General features: G+C 38.5%; 1 protein-coding gene and 1 non-coding gene across 6 annotated transcripts in view; both read left to right on the forward strand.

The window, feature by feature from the left end:
* Positions 1-17485, forward strand: part of Kif2a (kinesin family member 2A) — a 54352-nt gene that overhangs the window by 16097 nt on the left and 20770 nt on the right. For all 5 annotated transcript variants that reach the window (XM_075976102.1, XM_075976103.1, XM_075976101.1 and 2 more), the window contains exons 2-4: positions 12458-12552; positions 13164-13280; positions 16265-16319. In XM_075976102.1, coding sequence (XP_075832217.1) covers positions 12458-12552; positions 13164-13280; positions 16265-16319 — 267 coding nt within the window. The remainder of the gene's footprint in view (positions 1-12457; positions 12553-13163; positions 13281-16264; positions 16320-17485) is intronic.
* LOC142853224 (small nucleolar RNA U2-19) lies at positions 15724-15804 on the forward strand. Its single transcript, XR_012911142.1, has one exon. It is a non-coding gene; the product is annotated as a small nucleolar RNA U2-19 (small nucleolar RNA).

Below are 17485 nucleotides of genomic sequence, written 5' to 3' on the forward strand. Positions count from 1 at the left end.
GTCAGTACTTTTGATTGATTTATTTTGGCTCTTGTCTCCTGCATTTGCAACCAATTATACTTTATATGCTAGACAAGGTTTGTGCTTGCCTAATTGGTTGCTGGCATTTCTTAGCCTCACAGCTGCTATGAATTCATCTGTAAACCAGAAAACATATAATAGGGTCCTGTTCTAAAAGACCAAAAGGCAATTGTCAACATTCAAAACTTGTTTTTGGCAGTTCAGTAAATATATGAACTTTTACAAATTAAGAATCACTAATCCTGTCTGAAGTAGCCATATTAATTTTTTAAGATTAGAAAGCCTTAAATTCATGTATTTATTTTTATTCACTGCATCAAAAGTGACTTGAATTGGAGCATATACTCTTAACTGTTCATTTGTAATTTTGTTTTCTTTTTTTATATTTATTGAGCTCTACATTTTTCTTTGCTCCCCTTCCTGCCTCTCCCCTCCCCCCTTCAACCCTTTCCCAAGGTCCCCATGCTCCTGATTTACTCAGGAGATACTGTCTTTTTCTACTTTCTACTTCCCATGTAGATTAGATTAGGTCTATGTAAGTCTTAGTGTCCTCATTGTTGTCTAACTTCTCTGGGATTGTGGTTTGTAGGCAGGCTTTCTTTGCTTTATGTTTAAAAACCACCTGTGAGTGAGAACATGTAATAATTGTCTTTCTGTGTCTGGGTTACCTCACTCAAAATAATGTTTTCTAGCTCCATCCATTTTCCTGCAAAATTCACGATGTCGTTATGTACCACATTTTCCTTATCCATTCTTCGGTTGAGGGGCATTTAGGTTGTTTTCAGGTTCTGGCTATGACAAACAAAGCTAATATAAACATAGTTGAGCACATGTCCTTGTGGCACAATTGAGCATCCTTTGGATATATACCCAAAAGTGGTATTCCTGGGTCTTGAGGAAGGTTGTTTCCTAATTTTCTGAGAAATCGCCACACTGACATCCAAAGGGGCTGTACCAGCTTGCATTCCCACCAGCAATGCAGAAGTGTTCCCTTTTCCCCACAACCTCTCCAGCGTAAGTTGTCCTCAGTGTTTTTGAGCTTGGCCATTCTTCCAGGTGTAAGATGGAATCTCAGAGTTGTTTTGATTTGCATTTCTCTGATGACTAAGGATGTTGAACATTTCCTTAAGTGTCTTTATCCATTTTAGAGTCCTCTGTTGAGAGTTCTCTGTTTCGGTCTGTACTCCATTTTTTTTTATTGGATTATGTGATCTTTTGATATCCAATTTCTTGAGTTCTTTGTATATTTTGGAGATCAGACCTCTGTCTGATGTGGGGTTAGTGAAGATCTTTTCCCATTCTTTAGGCTGTCGTTTTGTCTTGTTGACCATGTCCTTTGCTTTACAGAAGCTTTTCAGTTTCAGGAGGTCCCATTTATTCATTGTTTCTCTCAGTGTCTGTGCTGCTGGGGTTATATTTAGGAAGTGGTTCCCTGTGCCAATGTGTTCAAGTGTACTCCTCACTTTTTCTTCTATAAAGGTTCAGTGTGGCCGGCTTTATGTTGAGGTCTTTGAGTTTTGGACTTCAGTTTTGTGCATGGTGATAGATATGGGTCTATTTTCATTCTTCTACATGTTGATATCCAGTTATGCCAGCACCACTTGTTAAATGGGCTTTCTTTTTTCCATTTGATATTTTTTGCTTCTTTATCAAAGATCAGGTGTTCAAAGATGTGTGGATTGATATCCGGGTCTTCTATTTGGTTCCATTGATCCTCCTGTCTGTTTTTATGCCAATACCGGACGGTTTTCAGTACTGTAGCTCTGTAGTAGAGTTTGAAGTCAGGGATTGTGATGCCTCCAGAAGTTCTTTTGGCTATCCTGGGTTTTTTGCTTTTCCATATGAAGTTGAGTACTATTTTTTCGAGGTCTTTGAAGAATTTTGCTGGGCATTGCATTGCATTGAATCTGTTCCTTTGCAGCTCTTAATATTCTTTCTTTACTCTGTATGTTTAGTGTTTTGATATTATGTGGCGAAAGGATTTATTTATTTATTTATTTATTTATCTATTTTGGATCCAGTCTATTTGCTGTTCTGTAAGCTGCTTGTTTCTTCATAGGCATATCTTTCTTTAGGTAGGGAAAGATTTTTTTCTAAGATTTTGTTAAATAAATGTTCTATGCCTTTGAGTTGAACTTCTCCTTTTGTACCTGTTATTCTAAGATTTGGCATTTTCATGGTATCCCATATTTCCTGGATATTTTGGGTTAAGCTTTTTTTTTTTTAAGATTTATTTATTTAATTAATTTATTTATTTTGTTTACACCATTCTGTCTGCATGAGTGCCTACAAGCCAGAAGAGGGCACCAGATTTCTTTACAGATGGTTGTGAGCCACCATGTGGTTGCCGGGAATTGAACTCAGGTCCTCTGGAAGAACAATCAGTGTTCTTAACCTCTGAGCCATCTCTCCAGCCCTGGGTTAAGCTTTTGTTAGATTTAATGTTTTCTTTAACTGATGAGTCTATTTCCTCTATTGTATCTTAAGCTCTTGAGATTCTTCCATCTCTTGTATTCTGCTGTTGATGTTTGCGTTTGTGGTTCCTGATCTTTTTCTCATGATTTCTGTTTCTATAATTCCTTCGGCTTGTGTTTTATTGTTTCTATTTCAGTTTTCAAGTCCTGAATAGTTTCTTTCATATGCTTGATTTCTTTTTCTTGGTTTTCTTTAAGTGATTTCCTGATGTCTTCCAATTTTTTGTTTGTCTTTTCCTCAATGTCTTTAAGGGAATTTCTTGTTTCATCTTTAAGAATTTCAAACATTCTCTTGAAGTTATTTTTTAGATCATTTTCTTCTGCTTCATCCATATTTGGTTGTTCAGGTCTTGCTGTTGTATGGTCTTTAGGTTTTACTGGTGTGTGTTGCTCTTTGTGGTGTAGCATGTGATCTTACCTTTTCTACTCATGTTTGCCTCTAGTAAGTGTGGTTGGGGCAGTCTGAGATTCTGTTGAATAATCTTCTAGGTACCAGTGAATCCAAAGCTCAGATGGTTGTTCCTCGTGATACAGTCGGTGTCACAGTTCTAGTTTCCCTGTTGGTTAGTTACTGTTCTGGAGATAGCTCAGGGCTCCTGTGCTTTGCTATGCTACCTTGCAGTTTACTGTCTCAGGCCTACTTTGGCCTAGGTTGCCGGCTTTGCCCTGTTTCTGTAAATCCTGGTCTGGATCCCCTCCTGCAGAAGTTGGACCTGTTCCGGTGGAGATCACTGACTCTGGATCTGATCGCTGGCTCAGTCCTGATCCGCCAGTATCCCAGGACTGGGTTGGCTCCTGGGATTGGATTTGCTCCTGGCTTCTACTCCCAGTGGAGCTTGTTTCCTCAGGCCCTCTCTGTCCTGGGTGTCTCAGTTCCACTCCTGTGGAATTTGATGCCCAAGGTGGAGTTTCTTGCCTCAGAGCAAATGTGGCCTAGGCTTTGACTTCTGTCAATCCTGGTCTGGATTCCCTCCTGCAGAAGTCTCTGGGTTTGAGTTGGACCTGGAAAGGTTTCTGGCTCCCGCCTACTACCTTGTAGGTCCCAGGCTGGGTGCGCCTGGGCCTGCAGAGGACCTGCCTACTCCCCCAGAGGTCCCAGACTCATGCTCAGACCCGCAGAGGTTCCAGGTTCTTGCCTATTCCCTTTGATGTCTCAGACCAATGCTCGGACCCACAGAGCTCCTGGCTCAGGCCTACTCCCTCTGAGGACCCATACTCACGCCTGGCTCTGCCAAGATGTCTGGTTCCTGTCTATTCCCTCAGAGGTCCCAGGTTCACTCACCAGACTGGCAGAGGTCCTGGCTCAGGCCTAGTTCCTGGACACCCAGACCCACCAGGGTCCTGACTTCGGTCTGCTCCCTTGAAGGTCCCAGATTCATGTCTGGACCATCAGTGGTCTCTGGCTCTGGCTCACTTTCTCAGCAGTTACTCCCCTGTACTTGTCTGGTGGAGATCGCTGACTCTGGATCTGGTCTCTGGCTCAGTCCTGATCCGCCAGTATCCTGAGACTGGTTTGGATCCCAGGACTGGATTTGCTCTTGGCTTCTGCTCCCAGTGGAGCTTGTTTCCTCAGGCTCCCTCTCCATTTGTAATTTTTTAAAAAACAGATTTGTTTGTTTAGTTGGTTGGTTTTGGTTTTGATTTTTGAGATAAGATCTTACTACATATTCCTGGTTGACTGAGAGCTTGCTTTGTAGACCAGGCTTTGTCTCCTGAGTGCTGGAAATAAAGGCATGTGCTGTAATGCTTGCTCTTAGTGACAGATATTTGAAAGTTGAACTCTAAACTGTTTATTTTTACTATGACAAAAAGTTGAACCTTACTGTAGAGATTTTTAAATAGACTTAACATAAGTCATTGAAATAAAGATTATGAGTTCAAAATATTATATATTAGCCATCCATATTTTTTATAATTAGTATTTAAACTTGTGGAATTTGCTTTTCCCTTAGGTTAAATCATGAGCTTGCCTGCCTCCCTGCCATTTGTCTAATACTTGAATTTTGGTCTAGGAGATAGACAGCTGAGTTGATATAAGCACGAGGACGTGATTTCTAGCCCTCGAGCTCAACCTGGGCATTGTCATCCTAGCATTGGGGAAGGCAGAGACGGGAAACCCCTGAGCCCACTGGCCAGCATTGAGGACCCATATATCCTGCTAGAAAAAGCTTCCACTTGACTATGATTAAAGCATTGTTTTAGCTCATTCTTACTATAACAATGCCCAAGACTCCAGAATTGATTGAAAAGGAGGTGTATTTAATTCTCACTTCTGGAGGCTTGAAAGGCCAAGATTTCATAAATTCATATGCCCAGGTTCCCTTAGGCTGTCAGACTACTTTATGCATGGAGGAAAAACAGAAGGGAATGGCCAAGGAAGCTGAACTTGTTTCATAGTAAACAGTTCCAGTAATAACTAATCTCATTAAGTGAGAATGTGAGCTCCTACAGATGGTACTAAATTATTTATTAGCACTCTAGTCCCCTCCTTGGAGCCCAGACACTTCCCATTAGGCCCCTACCTCTGATTGCTCTGCTTTAAGGAAATTAAGCCTCAACATGAATGAGCTTTGGGAGATGAGAAGACAAACCATATTCAGATCATAGCATTCTACACTCATTTTTACCCCTTATACATTCAAGTACAGTCGTCCCGTCTCAATAGTCCCAAAGCCTTAACTCCTACAACTTAGAGCTAGATAAGACAAGTTTTCACATGCAAGATAGAATGCTGGGGTAAGTCATAAGGCAAAATTCTCATTGTAAGGAAGATAAGAATAAGTTAGCAGGGCAGCCATTTAAAAGTTCCTCACTAATCAATAGAATTAATAGAAGCCAAGGGTAAAGGCCTCAGCCCAAAGCCTCAGACAACCCTACCTCCAGACGTTAGACTGCTGGTGCTTGCTGTTGCCTGCAGTTTTCTCAGTTGTTGGGTGCTGCTGGTTTCCCTTCTTGTTCTGGGGTCCTAGAACTGATCCCTCTTCATAGGTCTAGTAGGCATTGCCCCCATGCAGATTCTCTGTAGTAATCCTTTCCTGCCTGGGCTCTCAAGTAGTTTTTCTTTGAATTTAAGTAGAAGCGATCTCAGTGCTTACATTCTGCACACCTGCAGAACTTGCCACCACCAAGGATTATGACCTGTGCTCTGTGGAGTTGTGGCCTGAACTGCACTTGGGTGCTTTAGACCTTTGCTGAAATCCTGGTTCTGGGATTGCATGGTGAAGACAGCTCTCAGGACCCCTACGTGAACCCTGTTATGGAAAGGTTGGCAACCAAGTCCATCTTTGTAATATTTTTTTTTATTGTGTCAGCTAGCTTTTTGTCACTGTGACAAAATGAGATAGTGAAAGGAAGGGGTTTTTTTTTTTTTTTGGTTCACTGTTTGAAAGTTTCAGTCCATGATCACTTATCTCTTTTGCTTCTGAAGCAAATGTATGATAAAAAAAAAAAAGACCATTATGACAGGGAGGGTGAGGGTATTGTGGGGCAACACGTCTCCATCAAAGGCAAGGTGGGGTACCAGGTGGAGAAGATAAGGTGAAAGGTCCCTAGTAAATAGTGTCATCACCTTGGGGGTGGGGGGACAATTTATATTCAGACTATAATACTTGTTGTTCTGATGATTAGCATTTAGCTTCCTTCTTTTTTGGAGCTAATTTGTTTAGTTCAACAATATTCTTACATGCTTCACATGAATAAACTGCAAATTTTGTGAGTTTTTAATTCTTTTTTTTTTTTTTTTTTGTTTAACGTTCCCCTTGCTCTCGTGGGGGCCTGCTTGTTGGGGTTTCTTTCCTGCCCAGTTCCCACAGCCAGTAAGGTCCCAAAGAAATCACACAGAAAGTCTATATTAATGATACACTGCCCCATTAGCTCAGGCTTCGTATTAGCTCTTATAACTTTTATTATTAGCCCATTATTCTAGTATATGTTAGACACATGGCTCGGTACCTTTTTTTGTGAGGTAGATCACATCTTGCTTCTTCCATAGTCTGGACAGAACTGGGAAAAGAGCTTCCTTCTTCCCAGAATACTCCTATTTTCATTGCCCCATCTCTACTTCCTGTCTGATTGTTCCACCTATACTTCCTGCCTGGCTATTGGCAATCAGTGTTTATTTAAAACATAATTGACAGAATATAGACAATTCTCCTGCACCAATTAACAGTGTGATTATATAGTACCTTTGGTATTTCGCTTAGAAATTAGTTTGTCACTGTGATGATGTACATTCAGGTTCTTTCCAATGGATATATAATAAGGGTGGGATTGGGGCTGGATAAAAGAGGGGGTCTGACAAGATGGCTCAGTAGTAAAGTAGTTGCTGCGTAAGCATGAAAGCCTTCAGGTAATTCCACTACTGGTGGTGTGTGCCTACAGGACTGACAACCTGCAAAATACATTGATAGAAGTTTTTCTCATATACTTTGGTTTAAAATGTAAATTGCAAGCCCAGGTATAATGATGCATCCCTTTAATCCCTGAACTTGGGAGGCAGAGGCAGGTGGGGTCTCGGTGATTTTGAGGCCAGCTGGTCTACAAAGCAAGTTTCAGGATAGCCACTTTGTAAGACTAGGTCTCATGTAGCTCAGCCTGACTCCTAACTTGGCTATATAGCCAAAGATGACCTTGGACCTCTTGGATTCCTCCATTACCTAACAAGTGCTGGGATCTCAAGAGTGACCACTCTGCCCAGTTTTTTCCCAAAATATAGGAAGGAGAAATATGCCACTAAAAGTCAGAGGCTAATGAGGTGGCTCAATGGGCAAAAGATGCCTACTGCCAAGCCTAACAATTGACTTTGATCTCAGGGACCTATATGGTAGAAGCAGAGAACCAGCTCCTGCAAGTTGTCCTCTTCGCTCCATATGTGTATTGTAGCATGTGTGTATCCATACACATGAACACAAATAAGATATAATAGAACATTTTTAAATAAAAAGGAATTATTTGTGATACCAAATTTTAATAAAGCTTCTAAGAAAGGAAAATTGTTGACTTATATCCAAAAGAATACTCAGTACATTTACAGCCAAATAACAGTTTGAGACTATTGATTTTTTTTTGAATGAGAAAACTGATTTTACAATTTATGCAGGTAAGCAGAAGGCTAAGATTATAAAACAAACTCATTACGAAGAGTAAGGTGTGAGAGACTGCTTCAGCCAAGCTCTCTGACAGTATACCTTGGATTCAGAGATGAGGAAGTAGCCTCATGCATATTCACTTCAACTATGACAAGTTCTGTTGCAGATAGAGAAAGCAAATGTGTTTCAGGAAATGAGCAAGTTGGTTTTCAGGAAGGAAGGAAGGTGTGTTACCTACACAGTAACTAAATGCCAAGGCATTAAGGACATGAATATGAAAAGGCTATGTTATATTTTTGAAGAAAATATGAGAAACTGTCTTAAGTTTTCTCAGTTTGGGAAGAATTTTATACAGAAAGACATAATCATAAATATGTTTGCCTTAGAGATGTGTGTTGGTGAAAATGAAATCCTTAGGTTGCATTGTTAGTACAGTGTCTAGTTATTTAGTCAAGTGACAAAATGCAAATATGACTTCATTTTGCTTCCTCTAGAGTTTAGTGTTAACTGGTGCCTCTGGTTGTTGTTTTTTAATTACATTTATGCATTTAATTTTTTCACTGTGTGCTTTGCCTGCATGTTTATATGTGTATACCTTGCATGCCTGATGCCTGTGGAGGCCAAATGAGGGAATTAGCTACCCTGAACTGGAGTTAAAGATGGTTGTGAACCACCATGTGGGTGTTGAGAAGTGAACTCTGATCCACTTTTGAAATAAGTTCCTGGCTGTCTTGAGACTTACAGTGTAGCCCAGGCTGTTCTCACTCTTGCAGTAGTTCTCCTGCTTAGTCTCTTAAGTGCTGATGTTACAAGCGTGCGCCACCATACTCAGCTGTAATTTAGTTTTAAGCCGGAATCAGTTGGTTGATGTGTGGAGAGCAGCAAGAAGGGCAAAATGATTGGAAACGGAGACTAGTTGAGAGAGCAATGCATACTATCATACAATACTAATCTGTCTTTGTTTTTCCTTTGGCAACTTCATACATCTGTGCAGTGAATTTTGGTCATTCTCATATGCCCATCCTACTTTCCTCTCATCCCCCTCTGCTGTTTGAATTATTCTTCCCGACAGTCTCCACCCCCTTGTTTCCATGTCTTTTTGTGTGTGTATGACTCACCGAGTTAATTAGAGGTGTGACAAGACAGATATGCAAAGCAATAGAGTTAGTGTAAAGAAGGAAGGATCTGGCTGTGAAACAGTTTAATAAAAACATTAAAATTAATGCTCAGTGTTAGGGACAGGGAAGAATAAAGTATGGCTGTTGGGAAAGTAAACGGAAGACAATCTCTTTTTATTATTTGTATGGGGTGTGTGTATGTGTGTGTGCGCATGCATGTGCATGTACGCATGTTTATAATGGTTGTTGGATTCCCTGGAGTTGTGATTACAGATTTGAGCCACCTAGTATGGGTGCTAGTGCTCTTAACTGCTAGACCTTCTATACCCTTAATAAAGGAGTATCTAAATCCATGCTGTCAGTGGAACTATTAAAATTAATAGCTTAATTAAATTAATATATAGTGTCATGGAAGCAGCAATGTGTGTGTGTGTTTCAAAAATATAATCCCACCTTTTCAGAGGTACAGCTGAGAGATCATATGTTCAAAGGTTCAAATACCCCGTTTAAATCAGTATATCAGTTGCTAGTACTTAATACACTTTAAGTATTTGTTTACTGGCTGATTGCTTTAGAGACATGGTTTTATGTAGCCCAGGCCTAACATGAACCCCCTATGTAGTTGAGAATAGCCTTGAACACTTGACTTTTAGCTTCTACTTCTCAAATTCTGAGATTACAGGTTTGCACTGTTGTGTTCAGCTAAAATTTGAATTTTTATAAGACTTCTGCAAATTTTTATGTCGTGCATATATATGTGTGTATATATTATGTGCGTGACTTAATATATATAGTGGTTGACAGTAATCGTATATATAATGCTTTAAATTAATGCTACTTTTATCATTAATACAGTATTAGCATTATAGTCTTTAATGTGCAGTTTTTGTTTTAAGTACTTAAAATTTTGTAAATAATGTACATTTTAAAGTAAGTTATAAATGCTCTAAGGGTTTCATCTGCAAGTGATGGTATGCATAATTTTAATCCTAGTTCTTGGGAGGCAGGACAGATGGATCTCTGAGTTTGAGGACAGCCGGGTTACACTGAAATCTGTCTGAAACAAACAAACAAACAAAAAAGAGGGTTTAACTTAACCCTCTTTTTAACATGTGCAAATTTCTTTTGTCAGCATTTTATTCGGTAATACATAGATGTATAAAGTAGTTTCTGTTCTTGGCTGATGTGGGATTCCCCTCTTTATGCTATGAATATGTTTTATTACCATTGGTTAATAAAGAAAGCTGATTGGGCCAGTGGCTTAGCAGAGTAAAACCAGGTGAGAAACCTGAACGTAGATATATAGAGAGTAGGAAAACTCAAATAGATGCCATGTAGCTGCCAAAGAAGAATGACACTGGGAAACCTTACTGGTAGGCCACAGCCTTGTAGCAGTATATAGATTAATAGAAATGGGTTAATTTAAGATATAAGAGTTAACCAAGAATATGCCTAAATTATTAGCAGTGTTGTAATTAATATAGTTTCTGTGTGATTATTTGGGTCTGGGCAGCTGGAAACGAATGAGCAGTCTCCGTACACAAAATGGTGTTTCAAAGTGGGGCCACTATATCTACATAAAAGCTGAAAGAGCTTGGGAAGGATTCTAAACACAAAAGAACAGAGTTAAGCACAGCTTCTTGGTAGCCATTTTTTTTTTTCAGATAGGCTGTTTGCTCTCAGCGAGCAGTGGTGCTGTTCCTCTTAAGAGAAGGCTTCCTGACTCAGCATTAGCAGTAAAAACTGCATGGCTTCCTGGTTCCTGCTAGTAGCATGAACTCTGGCTCTTTCATGAGGTCCTGCATTTAAAAGAGATTTATGAACAGCATGCTACAACTCGCTTAATGGCTCACAGAGGCAGTGAACATGCCTCTGCCATGTCGAACTGGGCAGAGCAAACAGGCAGGGCCATGGAATTGATCCTAGCCACGGCAACTTAGCATTTAAAAAAGAAGCAGCAGCGCTCCTAGACAGAAAGTGATTACAGATACACAATAAAGACAGATTCAGACAGAAATAAACCTCTGAATGGATTATAGTGTGTTTAAAAAGATGTACGTAGGCTTGGAAGAGAGGGGGGAAAGAATATAAACAGTTAGAAAAAGAAGTAAGTGGTCTTAAAAAATAAAACGTCTTTAAAAAGACAGAATACAGACAGTTATAGATTAAAGAAGTAGAGAAAATTAAGCCATGTAAAGATAGTATATACACAGTGAGTCTGGATTATGTATATTATTGTGTTTTGTTTGAATTTTTTGACTGCAGAGACATTTGATTCTGGGGGCTGCTAAATTAAACCAACATATATATTTTAGAGGTATCTTGGCTTCAAAATTTGAGTATGAGGATATGTTGCTTTGGAAAAGAGGTTCTGCTTTTGTTCCACAGAAGATGAGAACCTGTGGATTTCCTCCAGGATAATGTGGTTTGATGAAACGAAATCCCCAAAAAGTCTCTGTGAAACCTAAAAATAATTCTTGCTTGATAACTGTTTTGTATATGTAATTTTATTTTGTTAAAGTTAAAACCTTTCTTTTTATTTATACAGAAGAGGGGAGATGATGTGGGATGTCCTTAGGTATATGTGTTGCTTTTATTGGTTCATGAATAAAGCTGCTTTGGCTTATAACAGAGCAGAATATAGCCAGGCTGGAAGAGATAGAATAGGTGTAGTCAGGAGATGCCATGTAGCTGCCGAAGGAAAAAGATGCCTTCTGGTAGGCCATAGCTTTGTGGTAATATGTAGATTGATAAAAATTGGTTAATTTAAGGTGTAAGAGCTAGCTAGAAATACACCTTAGACATTGGCCAAGCAGTGTTGTAATTAATATAGTTTCTGTGTGATTATTCGGGTCTGGGCAGGCAGGAAATGAATGAGCAGTCTCTAGTTACACTTGACTAGTCCAATGGAAGTAAAGACATGAAATAAGCAATAAATATTTGGTGGATACATAATCTGAGAATCTATTGGTCTGATTCTATGAATTTGTTCTAAGGAAATAAGCGGCAAGTGTATAGTGACATAAATATTGATATTCTGTTCATAATACTGGAAATGTAACATCAGAAACTACTAAGAACTCAAGTAAACAGAATACTATATAGTGATTTAAATTAATGACTAGCTCTACAGTTACTGACTGGTAAAGTTCATAGTCCATTGAAAGGGGAAGGAAACAAATCCAAAGCACTCTGTATCTTAGTCTGTCTATTGATGACAAGATTACAGTCATCAGAGAAAGTATGCTTAGTAGATTTGCTCAGGCAACATGTGGAAGAGGACATACAGATTACTATTTCCCAGCCTTCGGGGACTCATTCTTTTTCTCTGTCTTTAGTTTGCATCAAATATGATTTAAAGTGATTTTCACATAAGTAATCTTTTTACTTATATAGTATAACAGTTAATCTTGTGATTTTTTTTTTGTATACCACAGGTTCAGTTTGGATTCATAGCAATTTTGTTTCCTAATCACTAGACTGTTTGATGGCATAAAATTTTAATCACCTGTGTCACTGTGGCCATTGATCACATAGACTTTTGTTCTTATCTTATACCCTGAGTTTCTGGACTTGATTTTATGATACTAATGGACAAAGTTCTTTTGTGAACATTCCTTGTAAAATTGTCACATCATACATATATGGATGTGTGAGCATTGTGTATGTAAATTGTTAAGTTAATAATTATTATTAACCATATTTAAGAATGCTGTCATTCATTGCTTTTAAAATGTGTGTGTTTATTCCCACTTAGGCCGAATACACCAAGCAATGGTAACATCTTTAAATGAAGATAATGAAAGTGTAACAGTTGAGTGGATAGAAAATGGAGACACAAAGGGCAAGGAGGTACGGTTTCTGAGCTAATCATCATTTCTAGTCAAGATTCTGAATACAAAATAAAACAGAAAGCCATATAATTTTATATGATGTAGACATTCTGTATCATTCCTTTAAGAACTTTCAAATAGTGGCTGCAGAGATGATTCAGAGGTTTAAGATAAATGGCTGCTTTTCCAGGGGACCCTGGTTCATTTTCCCACCCCAGCATGGTTATTCACAGCCATGTGTAATAGTCCCAGAGGATCCAACACTTTTCTGGTTTCCGGGGGCACCAAACATGCACACAGTACACAGATAGTCGTGCCAATAAAACCCCTATACACATGAAGAAAATCCTCACTGGAAAGTGAGTTTTAAAAGTTAACCCAAAGAAGGAGTCTCTCCTTGTATCACCTGTTGTTTGGCTCAGTGCACAAGATTTGACAATTGTTGTATGTAAGTAACAATTACGTAGTTTTGATGGTCACTTTTTATCAACATTATTAAAAAACAAGTGTAAAGTATATGTGGGTTATTATTCTGAGCACTGTAATTTGCAAAGTGGTGTCGTGTCATCTTTAAGTTGAAGTCATTTAAGAGTCATCTGCTCTATAACTCCCATGTTTTTGTTTACACAGATTGATCTGGAAAGCATCTTTTCGCTTAACCCTGATCTTGTACCCGATGAAGAGATTGAACCCAGTCCGGAAATACCTCCACCATCATCATCCTCAAAAGTGAACAAAATTGTAAAGGTAAGTGATAAATTTAGGGGGGTGTGTGTGTGGTGCTTGTGCGCGCATACATGGGCTCTTGCTCTCGCTGACTTGAGACTGGTAGACTTTGAAGAGTATGTATGTGTTAAGTATTGTTTGATTTACATTTAAAAAAAATTCTTTCTGCCTTCTGTATCCATGTTATACATATATGCCTTCCTGAGTTAGGGTTGTCTAGTTCACAATTCATGACAGTCTTTAGATCATATCATAATTTCTTGCCTCATTAGGATTTTTGGAGGACTAATAGCTTCTCAGGAGAGTTGAGTTAAAGTTGCTTTTTTGTCAGTGTTGAATGACAAAATACCTGTTTGTTAAGAGTAATAACTATTCTGGTACTCTGAGGTGATGAGCAGTGGTAAGGGTATTGTAACTAGCCATGTGTTGTTAGAAAGAAGGTGTTGCAAGGGCAGTGCTGCCACCTCCATGTACTGTAGCTCTGCAAAAGTGAAAAATCCTTTAAAAGTAGTTCTTCCATGCTCTTGAAATTCTTTACTATTAGTAAATTCCATGAAAATACAATGCCTTTAAAACCAGACAGTCCTGCTATGTTGTTGAACCTCTACTTCTTAGTGTTTGATTCAGTGACATCTGTTGACTTTTCTACTTTGTCCAGGTACTGTGTTAATTCACAGATGAATGTGACATGACTTTCAAGCCTATAGGAACTCCATATTTTGCAAGGAAAACATTTATAAACATGCAAACATATTATAGAGACTTAACCATCCTCAAAATATTCTGCTTTTAAACTACATACATGAACATAAATCAGTTTGAGTTCTTTTAATTTAAGCATAGCGAGAGTCACTGCTTAAAGGTCTTTAATATACATGGACAGTTTCCATATATATCTTCAATGCCTTAATAGATTGGCATATTTTTATCTACCCTTCCCATTCCCTTGTTGAAATCAAGCCCAGTTTTTCCCCTTTGCCTTGGCATTCTACCACTGAGCTCTATTCACCTTAACCTTGATGTGTTGTTGTTAACAGTGGCTTCCCACTAAAATCACTTAATGCATTTTTAAAAGTACTGATTTCCGGGCCCCCACTTTGGGAGATAATACCACTATCCAACTACTACCTAATCTGATTGGAATGTGCAACCAGTATTGACTATAACTAAATCATTTGCTGTGGGTTTGTTTTTAAGTAAATTCACTCTAGTAGCTATATAAATGGGATCAGAAGTTGGTTGCCTTAATCTATGCTGTGGCCAAACCTTTCAAACCTGTAGTGAAACTTTTTTAGGATAACTGGCTCTCAGTGTTTCATAGTACTTTGATATTTCAGTTTAATAAAGGAGTCAATACTGTATTACCTCCTTAGATCCAAAGATTACTACTAATTCCTCAATCCCAGATTAAATTACTCCAAAATCCAATGCTTTAACATTTTTATTTATTAATATTTTATTCTTGTTTGTGTGTGATAGTGGCTGTGTGCATGCCATGTCATTCATGTGGAGATCAGAGGACAGCTTTCAGGAGTTGGTTCTCACCTGCCCTCCTTCTACCCCCTTGTTGGACTGGGGTCTCTTGTCTCTGCTCTACTGTGTACCCCAGGCCCTTGTCTTGCTGCGGGAGTATTGGGAATACAGGAGCACACAATAACACCTGGCTATTTAGGGAAGGGTGACCTAGGATCTAGTCAGGATAGACTTGTGAAGCAAGTGACCCACTGAACCATCTTGCCTCCCCCCCCCCAAATTAATTAATTAATTAATTAATTAATTAATTTATTTATTTATTTTGAGAACAAACGTCAGACCACACGAGAGAAGTTACACCTGAAACCTTATGTGATGAGTTTCAGTCTGGATGAAGCTACGCCAAAAGTATTATATAAAATTATCTCCACTGAGGTTTGGAGTCCCTGGTTAAGAGCACTTGCTCCACAGTCGTGAGGATTCGAGTCTACCTAACTAGCACACGTGTAACTAAAAAGCAGATGTGACTGGTGCTCTACACACCTGGAACCACAGCTCTGTGGGGTAGAGACTGAAGGACTGCTGGGGCTTTGCTGGCTGCCAGCCCGGTTCCAGGTTCTGAGTAACCCTATCTCATGGGAATAAGGTGGAACATGACAGCAGAAACCTAGTGTCATCCACTAGGTTTCACATACAGACACACAGTCTTCAGGCTATGTGTATATATAAATGAATTTTCATTTAAAATTAAGTCATACTTCCAAAATGTGTGATTTTACACACATGAGTGCACATATACAAATATTCCAAGACATGAAAAAAACATAAAACATTTCTGGACTCAGGCTTTTCAGATATTAAATACCCAGCCTGTACACAATTTTGGCAAGATAGCATTATAATGTAGTTACTTAACCTCATTTTACTTCAGATCTCATATCAAATGGAAGTAAACATAAAACGCTTTCTGAGATCTGCTGTAATTGTAATGGATTAATGATGGAAATAGTCAAACCTGAGCATCAAAGGGCCTTCCAGTCTGCTTTGATGTATGATCTCCATAGTTCTGAGAGCAAACTACAAACTTTTTCCCTTCTCCCACCCCCTCCCTTTTCTATTTCTCCCTTTCCTCTGTGTTGATGTGTTCCTTTCTGAATAATAATGAAAACATTAATACAGAATGTCATTCTTAAAACTGAACTTTAAAATGTGAAGATTTCTATACTTTACCTGAGCTCAGAATTAAGAAAATAATGACTCTACAGAATTGTGTAAAACTGATAAGAATAATATCCTTAGAGCAAGTTATCTTTGAGAACGTACCTTTCTCATTCCTGAATATATGGGGGATTTCGATACATGCCTCCTGCAGAAACTTGACTATTGATAAATTAGAAAGTTGTTTGATAATTTATAGTTTTTCTACATTTGGTTTTATGTTACTATTGTCTTTTTGTTTAATTAAATTAAGCTGGGGCACTGATTGCTGTGAGGAATGAAGAGAAAAAAATTAATATTATTTTCTTTTGTAGAACCGAAGAACTGTGGCATCTATTAAGAATGACCCTCCCCCAAGAGATAATAGAGGTGAAGTAAAATGTTATCCTTTAATCTTGCCTACTGACATTTAGCATGGCCTTGATGAGGTATATCAAAAGTAAATGTGTTTTGTTTTAACCATACATAGTTAATTTTAAGATTAGTATTCCTAGTTTCTTAATGTCCCAATTGCATTAATAATTTCTCTTTAGTTTAAAAAAATAGGAGATAGTCATAGTGAGACATGCCTGTAAATTGAGCGCTCGGGAAACAGAAGCAGGAAGACCCTGCAAGTTGGAAGCCAGTCTATTCTATATAGGGAATTCTAGGCCAGAAGGGCTACAAAGCAAAACTCTAAATAAGACAAAACAAAAAATTCAGAAATGTATGTGGTAAATAGAAACTCCACAAAACATGTAGTTTTTGTCCATCTCACTCAGTTTTCAACATTTGAGGAGGACATTAGAGAAAGAAGAAATAAGGAAGGGGTCCGATGGATGATGATGTCACAAGGATGGATTTCCTTATCATTCATTGGATTGGTCATAATTTTCTGACTAAGAGGATTCCAAAAAGTTTAAAGGTTAACTTTAGAGTTGGGAAGAGAAAATTTGAATGGACATAAATTACAGTTGGCTTCAAGTTTTATATATTCTGAGTCAGGACACAGAGACAAAACTAACTTGTTTTTGCTGCTCAGCAGCTCAGAACTATTGTACAGTTGTATGTCTCTGTGAGCACGGATGTAATACAAGATGGGCCAGAGAGGACATTAGAAGTAGAGAGGAGAAAGTCCTTTCCTTACCATCCTCCAAATCTTTGTAGACCTTGTATTTTTTGGTAAATTTTCTGAGCCTATATGCATGGGTGCATGCGTGTGTGGGTGTTTGAAACAGGGTCTCTGTAGCCCAGGTTTGTCTTGAAAATGTGATAGGCAGCCAAGAATGATCTTGAGCTCCTGATCTTCTTGACTCCCTCCAGTGCTGGCATTACACATGCACCACCACATCCAGCTTTCTGTTTGTATTTAATTTTAAGTTCCTTTTTGCATTTTTATGCCATCTACAATGGGGAACTACTCTACTGAAGATTTGCATGTTGGGGAGCAAAAATTGAAATCTGGAATGTAAGAAAGGTTGGAAGGACTTTTACATTTGTTTTCTATGTGTTTGAATCATGTACATTTCCTTAAAAATGAGAATGCCTTTATATTG

This window comes from Microtus pennsylvanicus, chromosome 6, assembly GCF_037038515.1.
Source record: "Microtus pennsylvanicus isolate mMicPen1 chromosome 6, mMicPen1.hap1, whole genome shotgun sequence".
NCBI lineage: Eukaryota > Metazoa > Chordata > Mammalia > Rodentia > Cricetidae > Microtus > Microtus pennsylvanicus.